Below are 22,187 nucleotides of genomic sequence, written 5' to 3'. Positions count from 1 at the left end.
TGAATCTGCATCTGTCCCTAACAGAGGTCTTAGTCTTGTATGTATTAAGCGTCACAAAAACTATCACATTGGGAAGGAATGAGGGATATTTTATAGAAATCTTTAACAGTTTCACAAGGAATTTAAGTCACTGACTTCAACTGAACCAGATAACAAACAGTATTACAAGCATAATTGTTTATCAAGCAGTACCCAAGTTTTGCAACATTTGTGGTGGATATTCATTCATAAGACTGCTTTCAGCTTATGTGCTGTTTCCAGCAAATGATTCTCAGAATACACATGCATTACTCTGGATCAGAGGCATGTGAGATTACACGATTTAAGATTACAGTTATGCCTTAGCCTTGTTGTAAAAGTTGATTACATGGGAAATCCAAGGCATTGGCAAGCTAAACAAACAGACTGAGTACACAATAGAATAGCAGTCCTCAAGATGTATTACTAGCTTTGACTGTGAGGGCCAGAAAAGATTCCAGTCTCTTAGCATGGGAGAGATGGTTTTTTCATAATGCATTACCATAGATCTGAGATTCCCTCTCTAAAAACATGTAACATTGAGCAAGCTGCACCAATTTCTCTATAGGCTGAACGAAGTCATTTCTCAGATGTCTTCTCCTGTTGCCTATTAAATCCCCTTAGGATACTTATTACCAGTTGCTTACTGCTCTGTTACCTTCAGGAAACCTCATCTGTAGATTCTAGACAAACATAAAATAGACTATAGCCTATTTTAACTCACTTTCTTGAAAGTTTTGCATTTCCTTGGCTTCATAGATCTACTTTTTATCTAATCTGAACATAGAATTACTTTTTCTAAGAATTAGTCAGTGATAATACAACGATAATATTTTTGAGCAGTGTTCTTATAAAAGATGTCACAGCCTTTTTAAAAACAAAGAAAAAATGCTCTAGTAATTTTCTAGGATCTCTATTTTTAGGAGATTTTCTTTAAAACAGACTATAATACAATCTTTTACAGAATGCTCTAACTTTCTAATACTTGAGGTAATTTCTGCCTCAGAGGTCAAGAAGTACTTTTAATACTGCATTTGGAAAACCAGTTTTAATGTATGTTGACCTTTCTCTCCTTTGCGTATTCAGTTTGCAATCAATAAAATGTTGATGACTGCTCTTTAGAAGCAGCTGTACGGAATAAAGTATTATAAATATTCAACTTTCCTCTCTAAGCATTGTCACCAACAGCTGGGCATCCCATTTAGCAGAACAGATTTTACACACACAGAGCCTGGCACGTTCCTGAATCAGTGCAGTGAAGGAAGCAAAAAATAGTTTCTTGTGGATTGGGGACTTATAAAGACATGGAGCATCTGTTCCCCTGTTAAGTCATAGTCTGCTTGCTCTGAATCATGTCCAATGCTAGGATAATGTGCAAAGCCTTGCCTTACAAATAACCTGCACCACTTAGCACTCTGTTCCTGCAAATGGGAGATTTTTCAGTGTCTCTATCAAAGATATTTAGATTATTTTGCTGTTATGTATAATTTTTCCTCATAATATTTTTATGCAGATAACTAATTTTTATACTGAAATTTTTCTATAATAAAAGCTAGTCTGGGGATATAGCTCAGTGGTAGGGCTCTTACCTAGCAAGCACGGGGCTTCATTTCAGTACCTGTACCACCACCAAAAAAGAATAAAACTAATATTTAAATTTTATGGTAGTACTTGTATATAAGCTGTATATATGAAGAAGTGATCCATTTAAATGTTTAGTTAGGATCCCATGTTAAAATATGCTACTAGAAATAGACATCAAATAAAAACATTAAGAAATCCAAATTTATCACCATAATTATTTTTTATGTGGAATTTAGCTTTAACAAGCAATATAAAAATTAGTTGGTAAAAATAATTTGGACTCAATTAGTTTTATTTTATCCTAAAATATCAGCCTAAAATAAAGCATGTTAGATCTAAAATTTCTTTAAATATTTTATTTGCAGAGTTAAACGATCACTGAAACTGGATGATCAGTTTGAAGAAAATGTAAGTATTAGTTTTTGAATTGTGATTGCAGCCTGGCAGTAGCACATGCCTATAATCCTCGCACATGCTAGGTAGAGGCAGAAGTACCCTGAGCTCAAGATAATCCTGGGCTGCATAGTCACCTGTGTTTCATGAGAGGGAGGAGGGGCGGGACAGATAGGGGAAGAAGGAGAGAGTGAGCGTTGTGATTACATGATTGTGATTGTGTTTTTAACATTCGCTTATTGATTTACCTTGCTAAGTATAACATTTATCAAAAACATGACACAGTTGTTATTGATACAGAGTTGTCCGAATAGAAAATCTTTTTCTAATCTAGCATGCCAGATTTCTGGTCAGCTTGAGATAGACTTGTGAGAAACAAATTATTCAGTAATCTTTATAAAAATAATTTAGTAGAAATCAGTTTATAGAAGTTTGCCACCTCTCTATATAGAGATATATAGAGAATGTTTATATATTTCATATATATAAGAATAAATGTTTCTAATGTATAAGAAATACATTAGGATAATAGTATTTTAATCTATATTGTAATCTATTAAAGTAATTAAAATGCAATGGCATTGTCATATCAAAAGTACTAATTTGCCTTAGCTATGCTGGTGTAGAGTAAATGATAGAGTACTGGCAGTATAATAAAATTTATCATGGTAGGCCGGGCGGTGGTGGCGCACGCCTTTAATCCCAGCACTTGGGAGGCAGAGGCAGGCGGATCTCTGTGAGTTCGATGCCAGGGTGGGCTACCAAGTGAGTTCCAGGAAAGACCAAAAAAAAAAAAAAAATACAATTGTATTGTTGGTATAATTTTCTAAATCTAGTCATAGAATAGTCCCAGTGCCAACGTGTTAGCACATGTTAGCTAATAATCTTTCCATACCAACTATGCATTTAGATACAAACACTGACTGACATACTTATGATTTCTCTGATGTTAATGTAAATAATTGGTAAGGAAGTAAATTAAAGCAAATTGCTAGTTAATAAATGGGCTTTTACAAAATCCCATGAGACTGCCACTTCAAGAAATGGTGGCACACACTTTTTTTTTTTTTTTTTTTTTTTGGTTTTTCGAGACAGGGTTTCTCTGCGTAGTTTTGTGCCTTTCCTGGAGCTCACTTGGTAGCCCAGGCTGGCCTCGAACTCACAGCGATCCGCCTGGCTCTGCCACCCGAGTGCTGGGATTAAAGGCGTGCGCCACCACCGCCCGGCTTGGTGGCACACACTTTTAATCCCAGCCTTCAGACAGCAGGGGCAGGTGGATCTCTTGAGTTCGAGACCAATCTGTTCTACAGAGGGTGTTCCCGGACAGCCAGGGCTACAAAGAGGAACCCTGTCTTGGGTGGGTGGGGAGGTTCTTTTTGGAAGACTCATTGGCTTTAACAAAACAGAATACCATCATTTAAAAACCCTCCTGGTTGCTTTTTTTGAAAAAAACTATACAAAGGTGGCAAAATACTGCAGTGGCACTAAAAACATCATTAAAGGTGTAATTAGCTATTTAGAGTACCATTATCCAACTTGTTGTATGCAGAATGCAGCTGTGACTGTAATTCTGCATCTGTTTCTTTGGTCAGAATGGCATTTTGGTAGATGAGTAGTCCAGCTTGAAATGAATCCTGTTCCTCCTGCCCCAGAGCTGTTCTTTGGGAGTTAGAAGCAGCATCTGAATGGGGAAAAAATGACCATTTTGAACCCATTCTCTTCATGGGCACAATTGTCAGCATGGCAGACTTTCCATCTCTATTTTTCTTCATATGAGGATGTGCTAGGTCAGTGTCACAAGAAATATCCTGTGTTAGAAGAACACGTTGTTATATTTGGCCTGGGTCTGTACTTTTAAACCAGCTATCTTGAATATTAAATTGGTTTTTTTACTTGCTCGTGATTTGTTCATATTTCTCGTTGTTCATGATTTAATCTGGGTGGGTTGTATGTCTTAAGGAACTTGTCCATTTTGTCCAAACTATTTAATCTGTTAACATAGGGTCATTCATTCATATTTCCTTAAGATCTGTTCTGCTTCTCCAAAGTCAGTGGATCGAGCACCACTAGTCAGAAAATCTGAAATGCTCTTAATTTTGGAATTTCTAGCAATAAACATGAAGTTATATTTTCCTCGGCCTTTTGGCCAATCTTGTGACCTTCTTAGGATGATTTTTTATGTGTCTATGTAAAAGTTGGTAGGTAGTCTTCATGGCCATTTCCATCCTCCCTTTCTTAGACTTCAGTCTGGGATCACGTGGCCATCCCTCAGTGTGTCCCTTGCATCTGTCCTGTTTCGACTCAGCGATGCAGGTTCGCAGCAGTGTTACCGTATGTAAATGAACCTGGCTCTCTGTGAAACTCCTGTGCTGTCACATTTATCTCTGCAGCAGGGAAGATCATTGGCTGCAAATATTGTAAAAAAAAATCCTCACTAATGGGTCGTTCTGGAAGCCAAAAGCCCAGAATTGTGAAAGGTTAAGCGTTTTCATGCGTTCATTTGGATAACATCACAGATGGTTGCTTCGGGGACTGTCACTAGGTGTGCTTATTCGATGGTTGATTGGCTATACCAGGTATTTCCTTTGTGTTCAGCTAGCATTCTAAAAACCTGTGCTTACCAACTCAGAGGTTGGGTTTTGCTTTTTGTTTTTTGTTTCGTTTTGTTTACATACACACGATCATTGTACATGGCAGCTGTAACTGATTCATAGTGAAGGATGACTCTGGCATGTGATGCAAGATGTGTTCCTAGAATTAGAGGTTTGCAGTAGGGATCCTTTGATACATGTAACCCAGCCTTCCTTGCTAGGTCGTTCTGCTGGCCCTGGCCTAGGCTATACCCTATCTCCAACACATTCCCACTTATACTCATTTCCAGTCTCCCAGTAGAAGGAGACCATGTCATTTTGCCTGCCTACTAAAACCAAGTCTTGGGCTGGTGAGATGGTTCCACATACAAAGGTGCTAGCCAAACAAGCCCGATGAACTGAGTTCAATCTGTGGAATTCAATCCAACTCCACGAAGTTGCCCTCTGACCTTTACATATACATGCCCCCCACCACACACACACATGTACACACACATAATAAAAGATGAAAATAAAGGCTCTCAAGAAACATTCTCAAACAAGAAGAGTTTCACAAAGACACTGGTAGAAAAGCCACCTCTTATTGGAGAAAGTGTGGCAGTTAAGTCGATTATATGTCTCAAGTCCCTGTTCTCTGTGATAATAAGACAAGAAGAAAAAGTATGCTTGCTGGCTGACCTCACACTGTGGCCAGATTGTCTATGATTGCTTGTGTATCTGAGTACACAGTACAGGAATGAAGCCCTTTCATTAACATATGCAAGTTTTAAATATTTATATTTAAAAATATTTAAATATACAGGGTACGTCATTTTCATATATTAGGTTCATTTGACTTCCTGAAGAAAGTCAAAACCAAGATGTTACCCAAAGAACAAATAATGTCACTGTGGCCCAGGGTAGGGGGCAATAGTACATCTCTAGCTCCCTTATACCTGTCACACTCAGTGTTCAGGACAATTCCCCACTCTATCCTTGCCCCAGTCTACCTAAGAGATTCCCTCTTGAAAGATGGAGTGACTTGAGGATTAAGTCCATTAGCCTGGTTTTTATGCTTACCTTTTCTGTTGTGGCATAGAAATTATATTCCTAAAAGAGAAAATAACTTTACAGTCCAAGACAGACAGACAGACACACACACAGAGAGAGAGAGCTAAAGTTTATGGGAGTGGAACCTCAGCCAAAGTGTGCAGGTTCTGGGGAGATTTTTCCACAGACCGTCTCTTGTGTTTGAATGACACAGTTGGATTCCTTTGTCTTCAGCTCTTCTCCTCACCAAGCTAGAAGAGAGAGTGATGCCGTGTGTCCTAGCTGAGGCCCATGGCATTGCTAGCTGCCTCCTCCCTCTCTATCCATCCCACTTTATTCACCATGCTAGATAAGGGGAGAAACTCAAGTCAGACAGATGATGTGAGCACAATAGCGAAAGTGCCTAGCGACAGAACCGTTGTGTGAGTCCCCAGCACCCTGCCTTGAAGGACTCTTTCCATGTACTGTGGCTATTTCCCCTTTGGTATAATGGCTTAAATATTGCTTGACTCTTTATTCTCTTGAAAATTTTGGCTTATGTTATCTTTAATAGTTGTCTAAATTTATTAAACATTTCCAAATATTGTGTTCTTTCAATGTAAAAAATCTTTAATAAACTGATTCCATATGGAAAAAAAATTTAAAAAGATTTACTTGAGCCTGGTGGTGGTGGTGCATGTCTTTAATCCCAGCACTCGGGAGTCAGAGCCAGGCACATCTCTGTGAATTCAAGGCCAGCCTGTCTATAGAGCAAGATCCAGGACAGGCACCAAAGCTACACAGAGAAACCCTGTGTCAAAACCTGCCCCCTACAAAAGATTTACTTTCTTTTTAATTATATGTATATATGTGGGGGTATGTACATGTGATCGAAAGTGCCCTTAAAGGGCAGAAGCCACAGTTCCCTCTGTGAGCTGGAGGTATAACTCATTGTGTGCTGCCCATTGTGGGTGCAGGGAACTAAATGTAGGTCCTCTGCAAGAGCAATATGTGCTCTTAACCACTGGGCCATCTCTCCAGCCAGTAAACTTATTAAGAATATTCATGAGCCTGTATGATAATGAGTATTCAGGGACGGGTAATGCCTGAGGGGCACTCACCAACCTAAGACAGAGCACCTGTGTGGCCTGGGCAGGCGTCTCCATGACAGGTAAGGTGACCTGCTGACGTCCCACGCAACCCAAGTCAGAAGCTCATTTTTTAATAAAAGGGGGACCTGTAGGTCCCTGGCCCCCGTTTTGGGTAACTGTTGCCTTGCTTGCAGACCTTGACCTTGATATGCTCCCTATGCTAATTCCCTGCCAAATTCCACCCTCCTGAATGCTAAAGGGAAGTTCCTTATTTGTGTATCCTGAATAATGGGTTTTGACCTTGTAACAAGGTGACTTTTAGTCTTAAAATGGAGTCAAGCTGGTTCATCAAAACACTTAACAAAAAAGTGTTTAAATAGATAATTAGCATATGAAAAGTTCACAGACACTGATTATCAGGGAAAGGGTATAAAGTCACAAAGGGATATGACTATTCCCCCAGCTAGAATTGATAGCGAAGGACAACAAATCAGAATGTTGTGTTTCTCTAACAGGCATGGCAAGGGAAGCAAGTAAACAAACAGAGCCTGGTGAAAATGGGGAGAGTTGGAGCTAAAATACTGATGAAAGTGAAAGTGATGCACACATTTTGGGAAGCTCTCAAACTCTAATTTTATATACTTAAAGCTAAGCCCATATCCATCCTGTAACCTAGCAATCCATCCTTAAATGCTCCCAAAGAAGTAAAAATTACAGATATACAAAATGCCATGTAGAAAAGTGTCCTTAGCAACTTAATTCCTAACATTCTCAAACTGGAAACAACTCACATGTCCATAAAGAAGAAAATGGAAAAAGCAAATTACAACCTGATTAAACAAAGGAATACTACCCAACAATGAAACAGAGCACACTACTAACATATACAGCAACATAGATGATCTCAAAAACATGTTACACAGAAGAAGCCAAATAAACAGGTTATATTGTAGCCAGAAGTTTCTCTGGTCCTACCCAGCCGGGTCTGGATGAATCTCTCAGACCCGTGGTCCTGCAGCCACTTATAAAATAATCACTCAGAGGCTTATATTAATTACAAACTCTATGGCCTAATGGCTCAGGCTTCTGGCTAGCTAGCTCTTATAACTTAACTCAGCCCATTTCTATTAATCTGTGCACTGCCAAGTGGCTTCATGGCTTACTGGTACTTTCACATCTTGTTTCTCCTGGTGGCAACTCCAAGCATCTCCCCAATTCTCCTTTCTTCTCTCGCTCCAGTTCGAATGTACCGCCTAACCTTATCCTGCCCTACCACAGGCCAGTGCAGCTTTATTTATCAACCAATCGGAGCAAGTCATATTCACAGCATACAGAAAGACACCACCACAGTGTATGCTTCATATAATTGAAGCTCAAGAGGCAGCAGGTATGTGTGGTTTTTGGAGTTAGAGGTGGTAGCCTTTGGGCTGGGAGTTACACTAAAAAGAAGGCGCACAAGGACACGTGTGATGAGCATGTGTAGCTCAGGTAGAGGCACATCAGTATCTACTGTCGGAGCTCATCAAGTCAAACTAAGATCTGTGCAGTTTATGTAAATCATACTTCAGTAAATAAACAATGTACTGAATGGAACAAATGACATTCTGAAAAAAATAAAAAGATCTATCAAAGTATGATTAGAAATAACCATGAACATATTTCATTTTAAAAACCTTCCTGAGGATTATCATGTGAGATAGTAATAGTGCAGTGGTATATATTCTTTTTGGTGCTGGGAATGCCTTTAAATTAAAGATGGTCGTCTAGTTTCTGTAAAATTGCAGAAGATGGGCCAGCAAGACGGCTCAGCAGGTAAAGGTGCTTGTAGCTAAGGCTTGTAAATTACGCTCCCTGTCTGGACTCTAAATAGAGGAAGGAGAACTATGATTCTGAAAGTTATACACACAAACTGAATAAATAAATGTAAAAAATAAGTTGCAGAAGACTACTTAATGCAAATGTAGAAGAAACGTATCTAGCCAGGCATGGTAGTGCCTGTTCTCATCCCAGCACTTGGAGGCTGAAGCAAAGAGGATTTCTGGGAGTTGGAAATGGCCTGAGCTGTGTAGTGAGTTCCAGTCTGGCCTGTGCTACAAAGTGAGATTCTGTTTCACAAACAAAATAAATTAAAAAAAAAAAAAGAATAAATAAATAAATATAATGTACTGGCTTCTTCAGCCAAAGCTTTGTTTTTCTTAAAAATTTTTAAGGTTAAGTTTATTTATAATTAAATTTGTAGGTCTTGGGTACACATTTAATTTTTTTTTAACAGTGTATATACCCTGTGGGTCAAACGCCTTATCAAGTGATAGAATGTTTCTGTTACCATAAACCTAATATATTGGTCACACACACACACACACACACACACACACAAACACACACACACATTCTCTCTCTCTCTCTCTCTCTCACACACACACACACACACACACACACACACACACACACATACACACACACATTCTCTCTCTCTCTCTCACACACACACACACACACACATTCTCTCTCTCTCTTTCTCTCTCTCTCTCTCACACACACACACACACACACATACACACACACATTCTCTCTCTCTCTCTCTCACACACACACACACATTCTCTCTCTCTCTCTCTCTCTCACACACACACACACACACACACACACACACACACACACACACACACACACACTGAGACAGGGTCTCACTTGGCTGTCCTGAAACTTACTATGTAGACCAGGCTGGCCTCAGATTCCTAGAAATGTACTTCCCCCTGCCTCCCCAGTGCGTGGATTAAAGGGGTATGCCACCATGCCCACCCCTCCCTGTGGGTGCATGTGTGTTCCTAGTCTTTCCCTCGGGCCCCTATAAGATTACTAGATAAGTGCAAAGGCCTTCTGTTCCCTGCAGGCACTGTAAAAGCAACAACAAAACCTCAGCGTCTCTAGGACCAGTAAGAGTGATAATTGAGGCAACTCATGAACAGTAGATCCAAAATGAAAATCACCTAACACAATTCGTGGTTTTCAGAGTTTCCTAATATAAGTTCCAAACTAGTCCTGGTAGTATGCCACAATTATATCATAGGTGGGACATTCCAATAACCTTATCAACCAGAGTAAACTTATTAATAAGTATCCACCCAGGCATGGTGACACACTTGTAATCCCAGCACTGACGAAGCTGAGGAGTGATCATGAGTTCAAGACCAACCTGGGTTAGCAAGACCCTGTTTTAAAAGGAAAAAGAGACTAAAAACAGACTTTCCTTCAGCTGCTCTTTTCTGGTTATCTGGATACCTAGAATACCTGTTTTATGTAGCCTGGTGATAGCAGCTAATAGTTCATAATAATTTTATATCCCATATTTCACTGTAAAAGAATCCTTAGTTAGTACTTTCTAGACTGTTTATAAGAGGTACAAAATCAATAGAATGCAGGCACCTTTTTGGTTGACCACGCTTTAAACAAGGAGACAAAGCAGGCTACAATTCATGATTATCAAAGGCAAATGCCTTATCTATTGGAAATTAGAGAGAGAACATTGATTTTTTTTTAGCAGAAAGATCTATGCTCAAATTTTAGTTTTGCTAAGAGAAAAGGTTTGACCTTTTAACAAAAAGTACAGTAGTAGCAATAGGGCTGATAACAGACTAAATTTTAGAACACAGTCTTTCTTTGTGTAATGGTAGCGGTAAATATTTCTAAGGTGTCCAGAAATATCCTAAGCAGACATAAATTATTGTAGAAGTGGGTGTAGCATCTACTGCATTTAGTTTGCATCCTGAATCCTTTGCCTTTTCCAGCTGACTCTAATCCTCTCACCTTTTGGGTTTTTCCCCCAAGAGGATCAATAAATGGCACTCTTCCTTGCTGACCTCGTAATTAGTAACTCAGCCTCTCTTAATCTCTTCCCGTTAGCAGAGGTGATGTGTAAGTCCCTCGGAGCTTGGAGGTGGCAGAGTGGATCTTAGGATCTTAGTTCTTAGGATCCTAGGCCTGCTTTTGCTGAATCTCGACAGTTTAAAAGTCAGAGGACCATGGTAAAACTGAGGAAAAGGAGCATTTAGGGAAGTCTGTGCACACAATATGCCAGTATATTAAGATGTGTGATTGCTGAAGGGAGTTTTCGTGAGAGAGCAGGCAGAGGATGAGTGTGGGTTTCTCTCTGTGTGTGGTGGTTAGAAACGGTTTTCCTTCGAAGGAATAAAGTGACCAAGAAGAGGGAAGAGGAGAGAAGGAAATTCTTGGTATGAAACACACACACACACACACACACACACACACACTCACTCACACACACATGCACTCACCCACACTCAGAGAGAGAGAGTTTTCCTGAAAGCTATAGAATTGTTTTCAAGAGGAAATATATTATCTACAGTTGCAATGTTTAGACATTTGGCAATTGGATAAAAAAAATTTTGGTGAAAATAGGAAAACAGATGGACATAAACGTACAATAGGGTAGTAACTTTCATTCCTTGTACACACACAGTGAAATCATTCTAGGCAGTAAATTCTTGGAGAAGTTGAATAGGGCCTGGGTAAATGTCATAGTTTATGACTGAATACATATAAACAGGTGAAAACTCAATATGAAGAGGTAATGGTAACTACCTGATAAAGAGACTTAAAACCCTTTCATCCTACAGGAAGGATTGTACTAGATATATAACTATAATGGTACAAGTGTTGGATATTTTTTCAAAAGATACTGCTTACAATTTTGGCTATTGTGGATATAGGAAAGAAATGTCTTTTGTTCCACCCAAACAAATATATATCATTTAAAATGTTAACTATAAAAATTTTTGGTCCCATAGTTTCTAAAACAAATACCAAGGTTACTTTTAAAGGTGACACAGCCCTGGGTATATTAAAGGACAGCTGACCATAGAGATTTATGTAACTATTTGAAGACAGCTCCCAAGCTCAAGTTGTTCCACAGCTTTGACAGTATCTGAGCCTTAGGACCTTTCCTTTATTCTCGGGGTTCATCCTGTGTACTCAATACTCTTGATTTCAGATTCTTGTGCCTTTTTTATTTCCTTTTTGAGATAGGATTTTGTGATTCTCAAGATGGCCTCCTATTCACGGTGTAACCAAGGATGTCCTTGAACATTTGATCCTTTGCCTCCACCTCCCAATTGCTGAGATTTATAGGCATTCACCATCATGCCCAGTTTATTCATTGCTAGGGACTAGAACCAGGGCTTTGTGTATGGTAGGCCGGCATTTTGCCAACTGAGCTACATTCCCAACTCCCTTTTATGCCTTTTCTCTTATTTCAGCCCCATCTTTCCTGCTCACAAAAATCTTTCTGGAACAATTACTGTAGTCCACTTTGATGGTTCCTTTCATTCTGAATTTCTCTAACATATATACTAACTTAAAAACCTCATCTCTGGCTTGTATAACTTCTAGCAGACACTCTGAGGCCATAACAATTTATCTTTTTTTAAAGTCCTCTCTGTCTCTCTGTCTCTGTCTCTGTCTCTGTGTGTGTTTGTGTGTGTGTGTCTGTCTGTCTGTCTGTCTGCTGTCTGTATGTATGTATGTCTGTATGTATGTGCATGCATACATGCCACAATACAAGTGTAGAAATCAGGGGACAATTTTGGGTATTGGTTTTCACCTTCCACTGCAGCAGGCTTTCTTTTGGGCCACCAAACAGCCCCCAAATCATGACACGGGGACTTACTGTTAGTTATGAATGCTCGGCCTTAGCTTATGCTTGTCCCGCTAGCTCTTATAACTTAAATTGCCCTGTTTCTCTGCATCTACATTTTGTCTCAGGGCTTTTTACCATTTTTTAATACTGTATGTCCCACTCCATGTCTGGGCTGGCTGGCAGCTGCCTGCCTAGCTGGCCCCAGGCATCTCCCTTTCTTTCTCCATTGTTCTCTCTTCTCTCAAGCCTGGCTTCCTCTTCCTTATTCTCTCTGCCCGCCAGCCCCACCTGTCCCTATATTGTGTAGCTTTTTATTAGACCAATCAGGTGTTTTACTTAGGCAGGCACAGTAAAACAAATGCAACACATCTTTACATAGTTAAACAAATAAAGCATAAATGCCACACACGTTTACATAGTTAAATTAATATTCTACAACATTCTACCTTGTTTGAGACCGATTCCCTTGTTGGTGACTGTTTGCCAGACTGGCTGACCCACAGAGGCTCTCCTGTCTCTGCCTCCCATCTTGCTGTAGAAAAACTAGAATTGCAGATTTCTGCTGTCAGGTCTGGCTTTATGTGGGCTATGGGAATCTGAACATAGGTCCTCATGCTTGTGGGATTCTCCTGTCACAATCTACCATCATGCCATAAGAGTACTGGGATTACAGATGGGTTTTATTTCATCTGGCTCTATTCGGATTCTGGAGCTCTGAACTCAAGTCTTGTGCTGATTTATCTTCCTAACACCTCATTACGTTTCTTTATACACATTAGTTAAGTGATCAGTAAGCATCATGGAAAACAAGGCTTAGAGGAACAACAGTAGAGTGATAGTGGGTATTTAGAGAAAGTAGATGATGAGTTGGAGACCTAGACTAAAGCAAGAATAGCCTTGGTGAAGATGAGAGATAACATTCCAAGCTAAGATCATAGCCTGATTTGAGACCCATGTGTACAGAATCTCCTAATGGAAATTGTAGGTGTTCATAAATGAACTGGTGAACACATGAGTATATTGAGTAGAGTAGGATGGCCTACTTTCTTTTTAAGTCATTCATTTCTTATACGTGTTTTTGTTCTCTAGCTTACAAAGATAAATCATATTTTCAGGAACAAATTCTGATGGGTTAGGCAAAAATGTAAAATATTACCAAAATACATCCTGCTTAGAAGAAGACTCAGGAGAAAGCTGCAGGGAGCTGTGTGCAGCCAGGGCATGAGTGGTGGCAGACGGGGTTGTCTGGACACTGATTTGATTATCCTTAAGGTAGAACTGTGGTGATATTTTATTTGTATATTAATAAATAAACTTTGCCTGGAGATCAGAGGTCATAGTCAGCCATAAACAAAGGTCAGGTGGTGGTAGCACACGCCCTTAATCCGATCATATGGCAGGCAGAGTCTCTGTGTGTTCAAGGGCACAGCCAAGCATGGTGACACACACCTTTAATCCCAGTACCAACCATAGAGACCTGGAGGTCTGTATAGACAAGCAGTGATGAGGAAATGATGTGGCTGGGCTTAGAGCCAATGAGAAGGCAGAACAGGAAGGCAATAAAGGCACAGGTTAGACAGGAAGGGGCTCTCTTGGGAAGCTATGGCATGGTGGTGAGCTAAGGTTACTTGGCGGCTATTGTTCTGATCTCTACAGCTTGCACCCCTGTATTTGGCTCTGTGTTTCTTATTTAGTAAGACTGTTTAGAAATTTGTCTACACAGAACACTGACAGAATGGTGTGGGTAGGCTGAGGAGAGCACTGAGCTTTCCTAGAACTTCCTGTGGGCCTTAGTAACAAGCACCCCTAAGAGTTTCCTAGTCTGTCATGTCTAAAACTGTTGGGACACATATCAGCAGTTAGTAAGGTTTCATGTTGAATTTTCATAAATATCAAATTGAGATGCCTTAATTATTGTAGGGCTCTGAAATATCTACCTCATTTGAGAGGAATAATGTTCACTTTGAAAGTGATGAATACATTCAAAATCTGAAAGAAAGAGCAAGAAAAGTGGTATTAATTTGCATTTTCCTAAGTTACTTAAGGTATTTTCAAAGATCTGTAACTAAATGTAAGTACTTCTCTTCCAAATTATTATTTATTTCTAGTCATTTAGTCCTTCAAAAACCAGAAGGAAGAAAAGTATGACAGCTTATTCTCCAACAACTGGAACTTATCAAATGAGCCCATTTTCTTCTCCCTCAACCCCCAAAGAACATGAGCGCGGAAAAGGACCATCAAATGGTTAGTTGAACATTCTTTTCCACTTATGGTAAGATTCTTCTAGTTATTGGTTAAATCAAGATTTTGATTTAGTAATATATAGCTCTTGTTGCAGCTGGTTTTTCTCTCTTCTCAAGGAATTCAACATAGAAAAGGCTAGAATGTAAATGTTACTTTGGACATAAATGTAAACTTTGTAGGCACTTATTTTAAAATGCTACTGCTGTTCCCTTCCTATGCCATCCATTAAATAGAAATTATGGCCTGACTGCCTTCAGCTACTATCAATTATAATGGGTAGATATGCCCTTAACAAGCTATCCATCATGTGCATAAATTAAAGGGCACAGAACTCAGGGACTGCCATGCTGCAGTTTAAGAGGGGCACTTCTAAATGTTATTTTTATCCATATTGTTCATTTAGCTTTACCCACATTTAGTATATGTTTATATAGTTTACTTATTGTATTTCAGCTATAAAACTTGTCCATATAGAAGAACCTAATTTTTATATAAAATCATTATTTTTAAAATATTCTTCATTTAATTCTGACCATACATATTTGTTGTTCGCTAGTAGTTTACTGCTAAGATCTACATTTAAAGGCACAAGTCTCAAATTCATATGCTTAATTTTTTTATATTGTAAAAGGTCATGAATCAGTGACATGTCACTTTCTATAATATAAAATTTTAAATATGCTCAAATTTAATAAAATGTATTTTAGATATGCTATGACTAGCCAAATTCATATTTTATTGTTTAACATTTATTGGATGTTAGACATGTACTAGAATCTATGAAGAAATTGGTCTCATTTTACCTACTTTATTTAAATAAACACATAAGATATTGTTTTTGAGTGTCTTTGATTTTAGTTTAATCAAATGCTTTTATCCTAAAGCTATTAATATTATATTTGTTTTCAGAAAATTTATGAAAATCTATATATTTCTCTCAAGTTCTATAGTTTTATATACCTGATATATTTTTTAATTAAAAAATAATAGCTTAGAGATTGCATATCTCTGTATGAAAATCTCAATAGATTTTAAATTGATACATACTCAATTTCCATATTGAAATTAAATATGGACTTAAGGGAACATTCCTTTTGCTCATAAAAAGATTGGTCACATGATCTCACTTGACATTTATATGGGTAATTATCACATTATAGGTACTAAGTATGCTCTTTTTTAAAAAGTCAAACTGCAGGGGTCTCTGAGGTGCTGGCAATATTCTAATTTTTGACTTATGTGGTGATTACTGTTTCACTCTAGTTATTAATTAAAGTGGACATGTAGGTTTAATTTACTCTGGTAGATATGTGTGTATGAGTATATATATACATATATACACACATCTATGAATGTATGTATATACATATATTCATACACACATATCACATATAAAACTTTAAGGTCCTGAATTAGATCATGTCATTTGTAATCATACTCCCAGTCCTAATAAATCTTCTGCATGCTTTAGAAATAAGAAAGCCTAATCATTATCAGATATCATAAGTTCCAAGTTAGAAAATATAACTTATAAAGTAATTTAAAATTCAGGTGAAGTCACGACCTCCTTTACTATTTCCCCCTTTTAAAATATTGTTCAAACTCTAATGAGAAATTTAAATAACATTTTATTTCTACTTGCTTCTCATTATACTTGATAATAAACCCCAAACCCTTATACTTAGATTTTGCATGTTCAAGTCTCACAGTTGGAATGTGGAGGTCAGAGGGCAGCTTTTGAGCATAAATTCTCGCCTTTCACCTTGTTGCACTTGTTTCTGCTGCTGGGCTGTGTTCTCCGAGCTAGCTGGCGTGGGAGCTTCGGAGTGAGTCTCCTCTCTCTGCCTCCTGTCTCCTCTGGGGGTCCTGGGGTTACACATGTGCACCACCACACCTACTTTTGCATGGACTCCCGGGATTGAACTCAGATCCTCAGGGTGGTGTGACAAGCACTTTTACCCACTGAGCCCCCTTCCGGACCCTGGAAACCCAAACCCTTGCTGGGATTTTAGAAGCCATTCATCCGTCACGTACGTACCCATTTTTCTTCCCGTGTTTTAGCAGCTCTTGTTTTCGTCATGCCCAGCCCTTGCTGACTTTGAATTTGTGGTCCTCCTGCCTCCACCTCCGAAGTGCTGGGATTCCAGGCATGCACCCCCATGCCCAGCTTAGGTTCATTATTTTGGTGCCTTGTTTAAAACAGTGGCTGGCCCTAACGAGTGCCGTGTGTGAACCATGGTCGTCGCTGCCGTTGCTTGTGCTCTCAAGTCTTAGCCACGGAAAGCTTTTTTGTTAGTTCCTGGTCCATCAGAAACTTCAAATACAGCTCGGAATGCAGTACAGATTCAGTGATAGTACACTTATAATCAGTGTTTTGGAAAGCTGCACTTAAAAAAAGTCAAGGACACAATTGTTAAAACGTGTGTGTAACCTAGAAAGAAAAATGCCAGTGTGGTTCCATACTCCTTTAATATATACTGGGTTCCTTTTTGGTTAGTATTTTTTGTTTTTGTTTTTTTAGACTTTTCTAGACAGGGTTTCTCTGTGTAGCCCTGGTTACCTGTAACTCGCTCTGTAGCCCAGGCTGGCCTTGAACTCATCCATCCACCTGCCTCTGCCTCCCAAGTGCTGGGATTAAAGGTGTGCCCCACCAAGCCAGGCATATATTGTGTTTACTTTTTAAGTAGAATGAAATGAAGAGAGAACTATCAACTGAAAAATGTTATTTTGGGAGATATTTAAAGTCCTATTTAGCAAGTGAAAAGTATCTAAAGACCTAAGAAAACCAAGATTTTTGTTGATCCACATATTGGCTAATATATGGTTAATTATTATGCAATAATAAAAATATTTAGAAAGGCATTGGACACCTGCTAAAAATACTAGTAAAATAATCTAGGCTGCCACTGGCTTCTAGGGCTAAAATGTGAAAATGAATCACAAGTTAAGGAAGCAATTTTAATATTTTATTTTGGAGCTTTACTGAGTATACGCAGTGTAGTACAAAATTCAGGAAATTAACTTTTGGTCAAGATTTTTTTTTTAAGAAAGAAAATGAAAAAACAAAATGGGATGCTTTTTTCTCTCTTACTTCCCTTTTGTTTTCCCCTCTACTTCCTGTTTAACGTCAGCAGTCTAAAGTCTTCTCTGTTGTGTGCTTGCTTTCTAAGCGCTATCAGGCGATGCACCTCAGCCTAGCCTCTGTCCTGCCAGTTCTGTCTTCCAAGTGCTGATTTACAGGGAGCTAAAATTTGGCAATTCAGTCGATTAAAATTGGGCCAGTTGTCTCTTTAACGTTGTGTTCTTTTCTTTGTTTCACTCATATAGGAAAGAAAAAACTGAATAACCTCAGCTCACCTACAAGCAAGGAGTCCACAGCCAAAGACAGTGATGAGTAAGCTTGGTGTTGAAGTTACTGTCACTGAATATTATTCAGGAAAAGCTTGACTTTCTTTAAAGTGACAATTTAAGAAAAATCATTTATTTTTGTAAATAAGTACTTTATAACTGGGCTGGATTATTCGATCTATACATTTATTTATTTTATATGATTTTCTTTTTTTTAACTCTTTGTTGTTAAGGAAAGTATTTGTGGTGTCTTACAGTGCTTATGTTGTGGGCGTGTATAATACTTTAATTTTAATATTACTCGAGCCTAGGTCTGGGGTGGTGTGTATAGACTATAGACCAATTTGGGGTCAGACTAAGAATACCTCCATGTAGCCATAAGTTTCTCTGGTCCCATTCGACCCTGCTGTCCCATGGTCTCGCCCCGCCCTGCGGTCCTGCAGCCACTTACAAAATAATCACTCGGAGGCTTAATTACTAACTGCAAATTATATGGCCTGTGGCTCAAGCTTCTTACTAGCTAGCTCTTACATCCTAACTCAACCCATAACTGTTCATCTATGTATCGCCACGTGTTCCCTGGCTTTTCTTGCGTCCCATTACATGTTGCTCCTTAGACAGCGGTTCAGCGTCTCCCCTTCCTCTCCTTTCTCCTCTCATTGTCGCTCTGGATTTTCTCACCAGGCTCCATCCTGCCCTGCCATAGGCCAGTGTAGCTTTATTTATTAGGAATGGGAGCAACACATATTCACAGCGTCCAGAAAGACATCCCCCAGCACCTCCATTTAACAGCCACATGGAGAGAAAGGGAGAATACAGCAAGCATGGTGCGGTGCTGTAAGGAGGGCTCTAAGCAGCCCAGGTTACAAGCCCACTCCCAACCATATTCACATTGGCCTGCCACCAGTGCCTTTGAATGAAAGTATATTTTGCAGAAATCCTGTGTGTCCTGGAAATAATATTTAAATATGCCACCCTGGAATGATTGAATTAGTCAGGGGAGTTGAATTTTCAAAGTGGCTTATATATGTTCATCTCATTTACGAAGTGATTTCTGTGAGCTGTACCATAGGATATAAGGTGATGTTTCGACCCACTTAGAGCTCATGGTGTTATGTTGTAAGTTAATATATCCTCCTCAGTTTAGAAATTTGTTACATTGCAATGTTTTCTAAGTCATTTATATGGAACTCTGAATCATTTGTCTAATTATCCTTTATTAATAAAAATTCAGGAATCGGATATCTAGGTAAGAAACTGATTGATCAGAGAAGTGGTGGAGAAATGACCAGTGACCTCCTTTTCTCTCCTTCCTCTATCCAAAATGGCCAAATATCTCTCTAAGCCCCTCCCTACTATTTCCTGTGACTCTCTATGTCCTTACTCCTCCAACCTCTATGGCTAATTTGGTCAGCTAGTAGCTAGCACTGCTCTCTGAGTCAAGGTCAACTTTATTGGCAGTCTTGGGAATGTCAGAGTGCAATCAAAATATCCCACAACAAAACTCACAGTTTCCATTCTAATAGTGTTAGAATCTGCAGTTTTCAACATAACTCATTTCTAAATTGAGGAGGATATATTAACTTACAACGTAAGACCATGAGCTCTAAGTGTGTCCAAACTTCACTTTATATCAGATCAGATGTCATTTGTTTCATAAGTGACTAGCACTGCTTACTGAGTGCTGGTTAGAACACTGTAGTGAAGAAGAAGTCCTCTGGGAAGCCTTGCTTAGCATCTCGGACAGCACCTCTTTACTTGCTTTATGGGTTCTCTTCCCTAGCCACGTTCTCCCTGCCATCAAATGTGTTCATGTTCTTTGCTTCCATACCCCACCAATGCTGTATTTATAAAGTGTTGCTCTTTAAAATTCTTTATTACATTTATTTATTTATTGTGTGTGCGTGTGAGTGTGTATGTGTGTTAAGGGAAAGCATTTGCCACAGTGTGCTGTCAAGGTCACGGGATAGCCCCCAGGACTCAGTGCTCTCCTTCCATCATGTGGTCTCAGGGATTGAACTCAAGCCCTTGGGCTTGTCCGCAGACCCCTTTATCCCCTGAGCCATGTCACCGACCCAGCCAAGTGTTTTGCTCTTTACTTTTTCTTTTCTTTTTTGTCAATATTTTTTAAAGATTAATCTATTTTTATTTTATGTGTATGGTAAATGTTTTGTCTTTAGGTATAGAAGTTCACTGTAAGAGTGGAGGCCAGAATTTCATTAATTCATTTCATTAATTTCTGTCAACATTTGTTTCTGAAAACCACACCATTTAGTGTTAAAATTATTGAATTTAAGTGGATATACTTTGAAATACATAAAAATAATTCATTTTAAAATTATTTTTTCCACTTTAAATTTTTTCATTCTTATCTGAGATACGTTTTTAATTTTTTTAAAGATTTCTCTTCCTGTTTTAGAAAACCACTATTGTTTTTTCTTTAAGTCTCAAATTAAGTGGAACACTTTTATGGATTAGTTCTAAATTATCTTAAAATATTGTAGCAATATTCCCTCATTGTTTTTTTCTTTGTGCGAATATCATGTAGTCAAGACAGGCATGGAAAAAAGAAATTCAGGGTGCCTGTTTCCAGAATGTTCATCAGGCTTTGGTATTTTGGAATCATTGTAGATTCACTGTTAAACCTATATTATCCACATTTTAAGTTTTTTTAAAGATTTGTTTATTTTATTTTATGTGTATGAGTGTTTTACCTGCATGTATGTATATTTACCACACGTGTTCCTGATGCCCGAGGAGGTCAGGAGAGGGTGTCACATTCCCTAGAACTGGAGTCACATGCAATTGTGAGCTACCATGTGAGTGCTGGGGACTGAACCCGGGTCCTCTGCAAGAGCAGCAAGTGCTCTTAACTCCTGAGCCACCTCTCCAGCCCCACTCTACACATTTTAAAATTCACTATGTGATGGTAAGTCATAAAGGTGGAAGTTAATTTCAAGAGAAACTGATATATAATAAGAATGCCATTTTCTTTTAAATTTGATTACATTTCATGTATTTGGGAGGGCAAGGGAGTAAGTACATGGGCAGGTCAGAAGACAATTTGATGGAATCCATTGTGTCCTACCATGCGGCTCCTGAGGACTGAACTCAAGTTGCCAGGCTTGGTAGCAGGCATCTTTGCCCACTGAGCCATCTCAGAAGCCCAGAATACCATTTTCTTATGAGAATTTTCATCAGTAATTTCCTAGAATATCCTCAGAGTTAATCTGCTCAGATAGAAAGAACGTGTTTAAAAGATGTTCAGGAATCTAAGCATTAGAATTAAGGATTAAGATGTTTTATAGAAGTTTGTGTTTGGCTGTTTTTCTTCCCAGTAGAGGTGTTCTGTCTAAATGACTGGTAATTCTCTACAAAGACAGGGCTGATAATATGGGGAAACTGGATCTGAACCTTACCTCACACTAAAGACAAAATCAACTCCAAATGGATTCCAGGCCTGAGTGTGGAAGCTAAGAGAGTAAATATCTTAGGCTGGAGAGATGGCCTTGAAATGAAGAGCATTGACTGCTCTTCCAGAGGTCCTGAGCATGGCCACTCACAACCATCTCTAATGAGATCTGATTCCCTCTTCTGGCGTGCAGGCACACATGCAGACAGAACACTGTATACATAATCAATAAGTAAATCTTTTTTAAAAAGTAAATATCTTAAACAAAAATGTAGAACAGCTGTTATGACCTTGAGATGTCAAAGTACCAACTGAAAATGTGGGATGATAAGCTGGACTATTTTGAAGCTTTTTTATCTTAATATTTGTATTATACTGTGCGGTATGGTGTGGTGTGATGTGTGTGTACATGCGTGCGTGCGTGTGTGTGTGTGTGTGTGTGTGTGTGTGTGTGTGTGTGTGTATGTATGTGCATGTGTGCATAGCCCTCCACACAGAGGTCAGAGTACAACTTGCAAAAGTCCATCTCTCCTGACATGTGGGTTCAGGGATCAAATTCAGGTCATTAAGCTGGGCAGCAAGCACCTTTAACCCCTGAGCCATCTCATTGACCTGAAACTTCATTTTGTAGAAGGATCTTTTTCATAATTTCATAATCACTTCTTTATTGAAGAACTGCCATATTCTTACATAGCTCCATTCTCTGGAGTTATATACATACTGTATATGTGTATGTATGTATGTATGTATGTATGTATATGGGTTATTAGAATGGCTAAGGTTGTGGTCCAGCTGTCTACCAACATAAGGTCCAATAGTTACCCAGTCCACAAGGCTGGATG

The 22,187-nt window shown here is 38.8% G+C and overlaps 1 protein-coding gene across 7 annotated transcripts in view; it reads left to right on the top strand.

Annotated features, from left to right (window-relative positions):
- Itgb3bp (integrin subunit beta 3 binding protein) overlaps positions 1-22,187 on the top strand; it is a 129,365-nt gene that overhangs the window by 80,307 nt on the left and 26,871 nt on the right. For 6 of the 7 annotated variants that reach the window (XM_076564562.1, XM_076564561.1, XM_042271458.2 and 3 more), the window contains exons 2-4: positions 1,968-2,010; positions 14,450-14,585; positions 17,913-17,979. In XM_076564562.1, the coding sequence (XP_076420677.1) occupies positions 14,486-14,585; positions 17,913-17,979 (167 nt within the window). In that variant the 5' untranslated portion in view covers positions 1,968-2,010; positions 14,450-14,485. Of the gene's footprint in view, positions 1-1,967; positions 2,011-7,924; positions 8,073-14,449; positions 14,586-17,912; positions 17,980-22,187 lie in introns of all 7 variants that reach the window. The other variant, XM_076564563.1, reaches the window with a different exon arrangement.

This window comes from Peromyscus maniculatus, chromosome 2 (genome assembly GCF_049852395.1).
Source record: "Peromyscus maniculatus bairdii isolate BWxNUB_F1_BW_parent chromosome 2, HU_Pman_BW_mat_3.1, whole genome shotgun sequence".
NCBI classification, from domain to species: Eukaryota; Metazoa; Chordata; class Mammalia; order Rodentia; family Cricetidae; genus Peromyscus; species Peromyscus maniculatus.
Note: the sequence above shows the minus strand (reverse complement) of the source record. Positions and strands in the feature narration are given on the sequence as shown.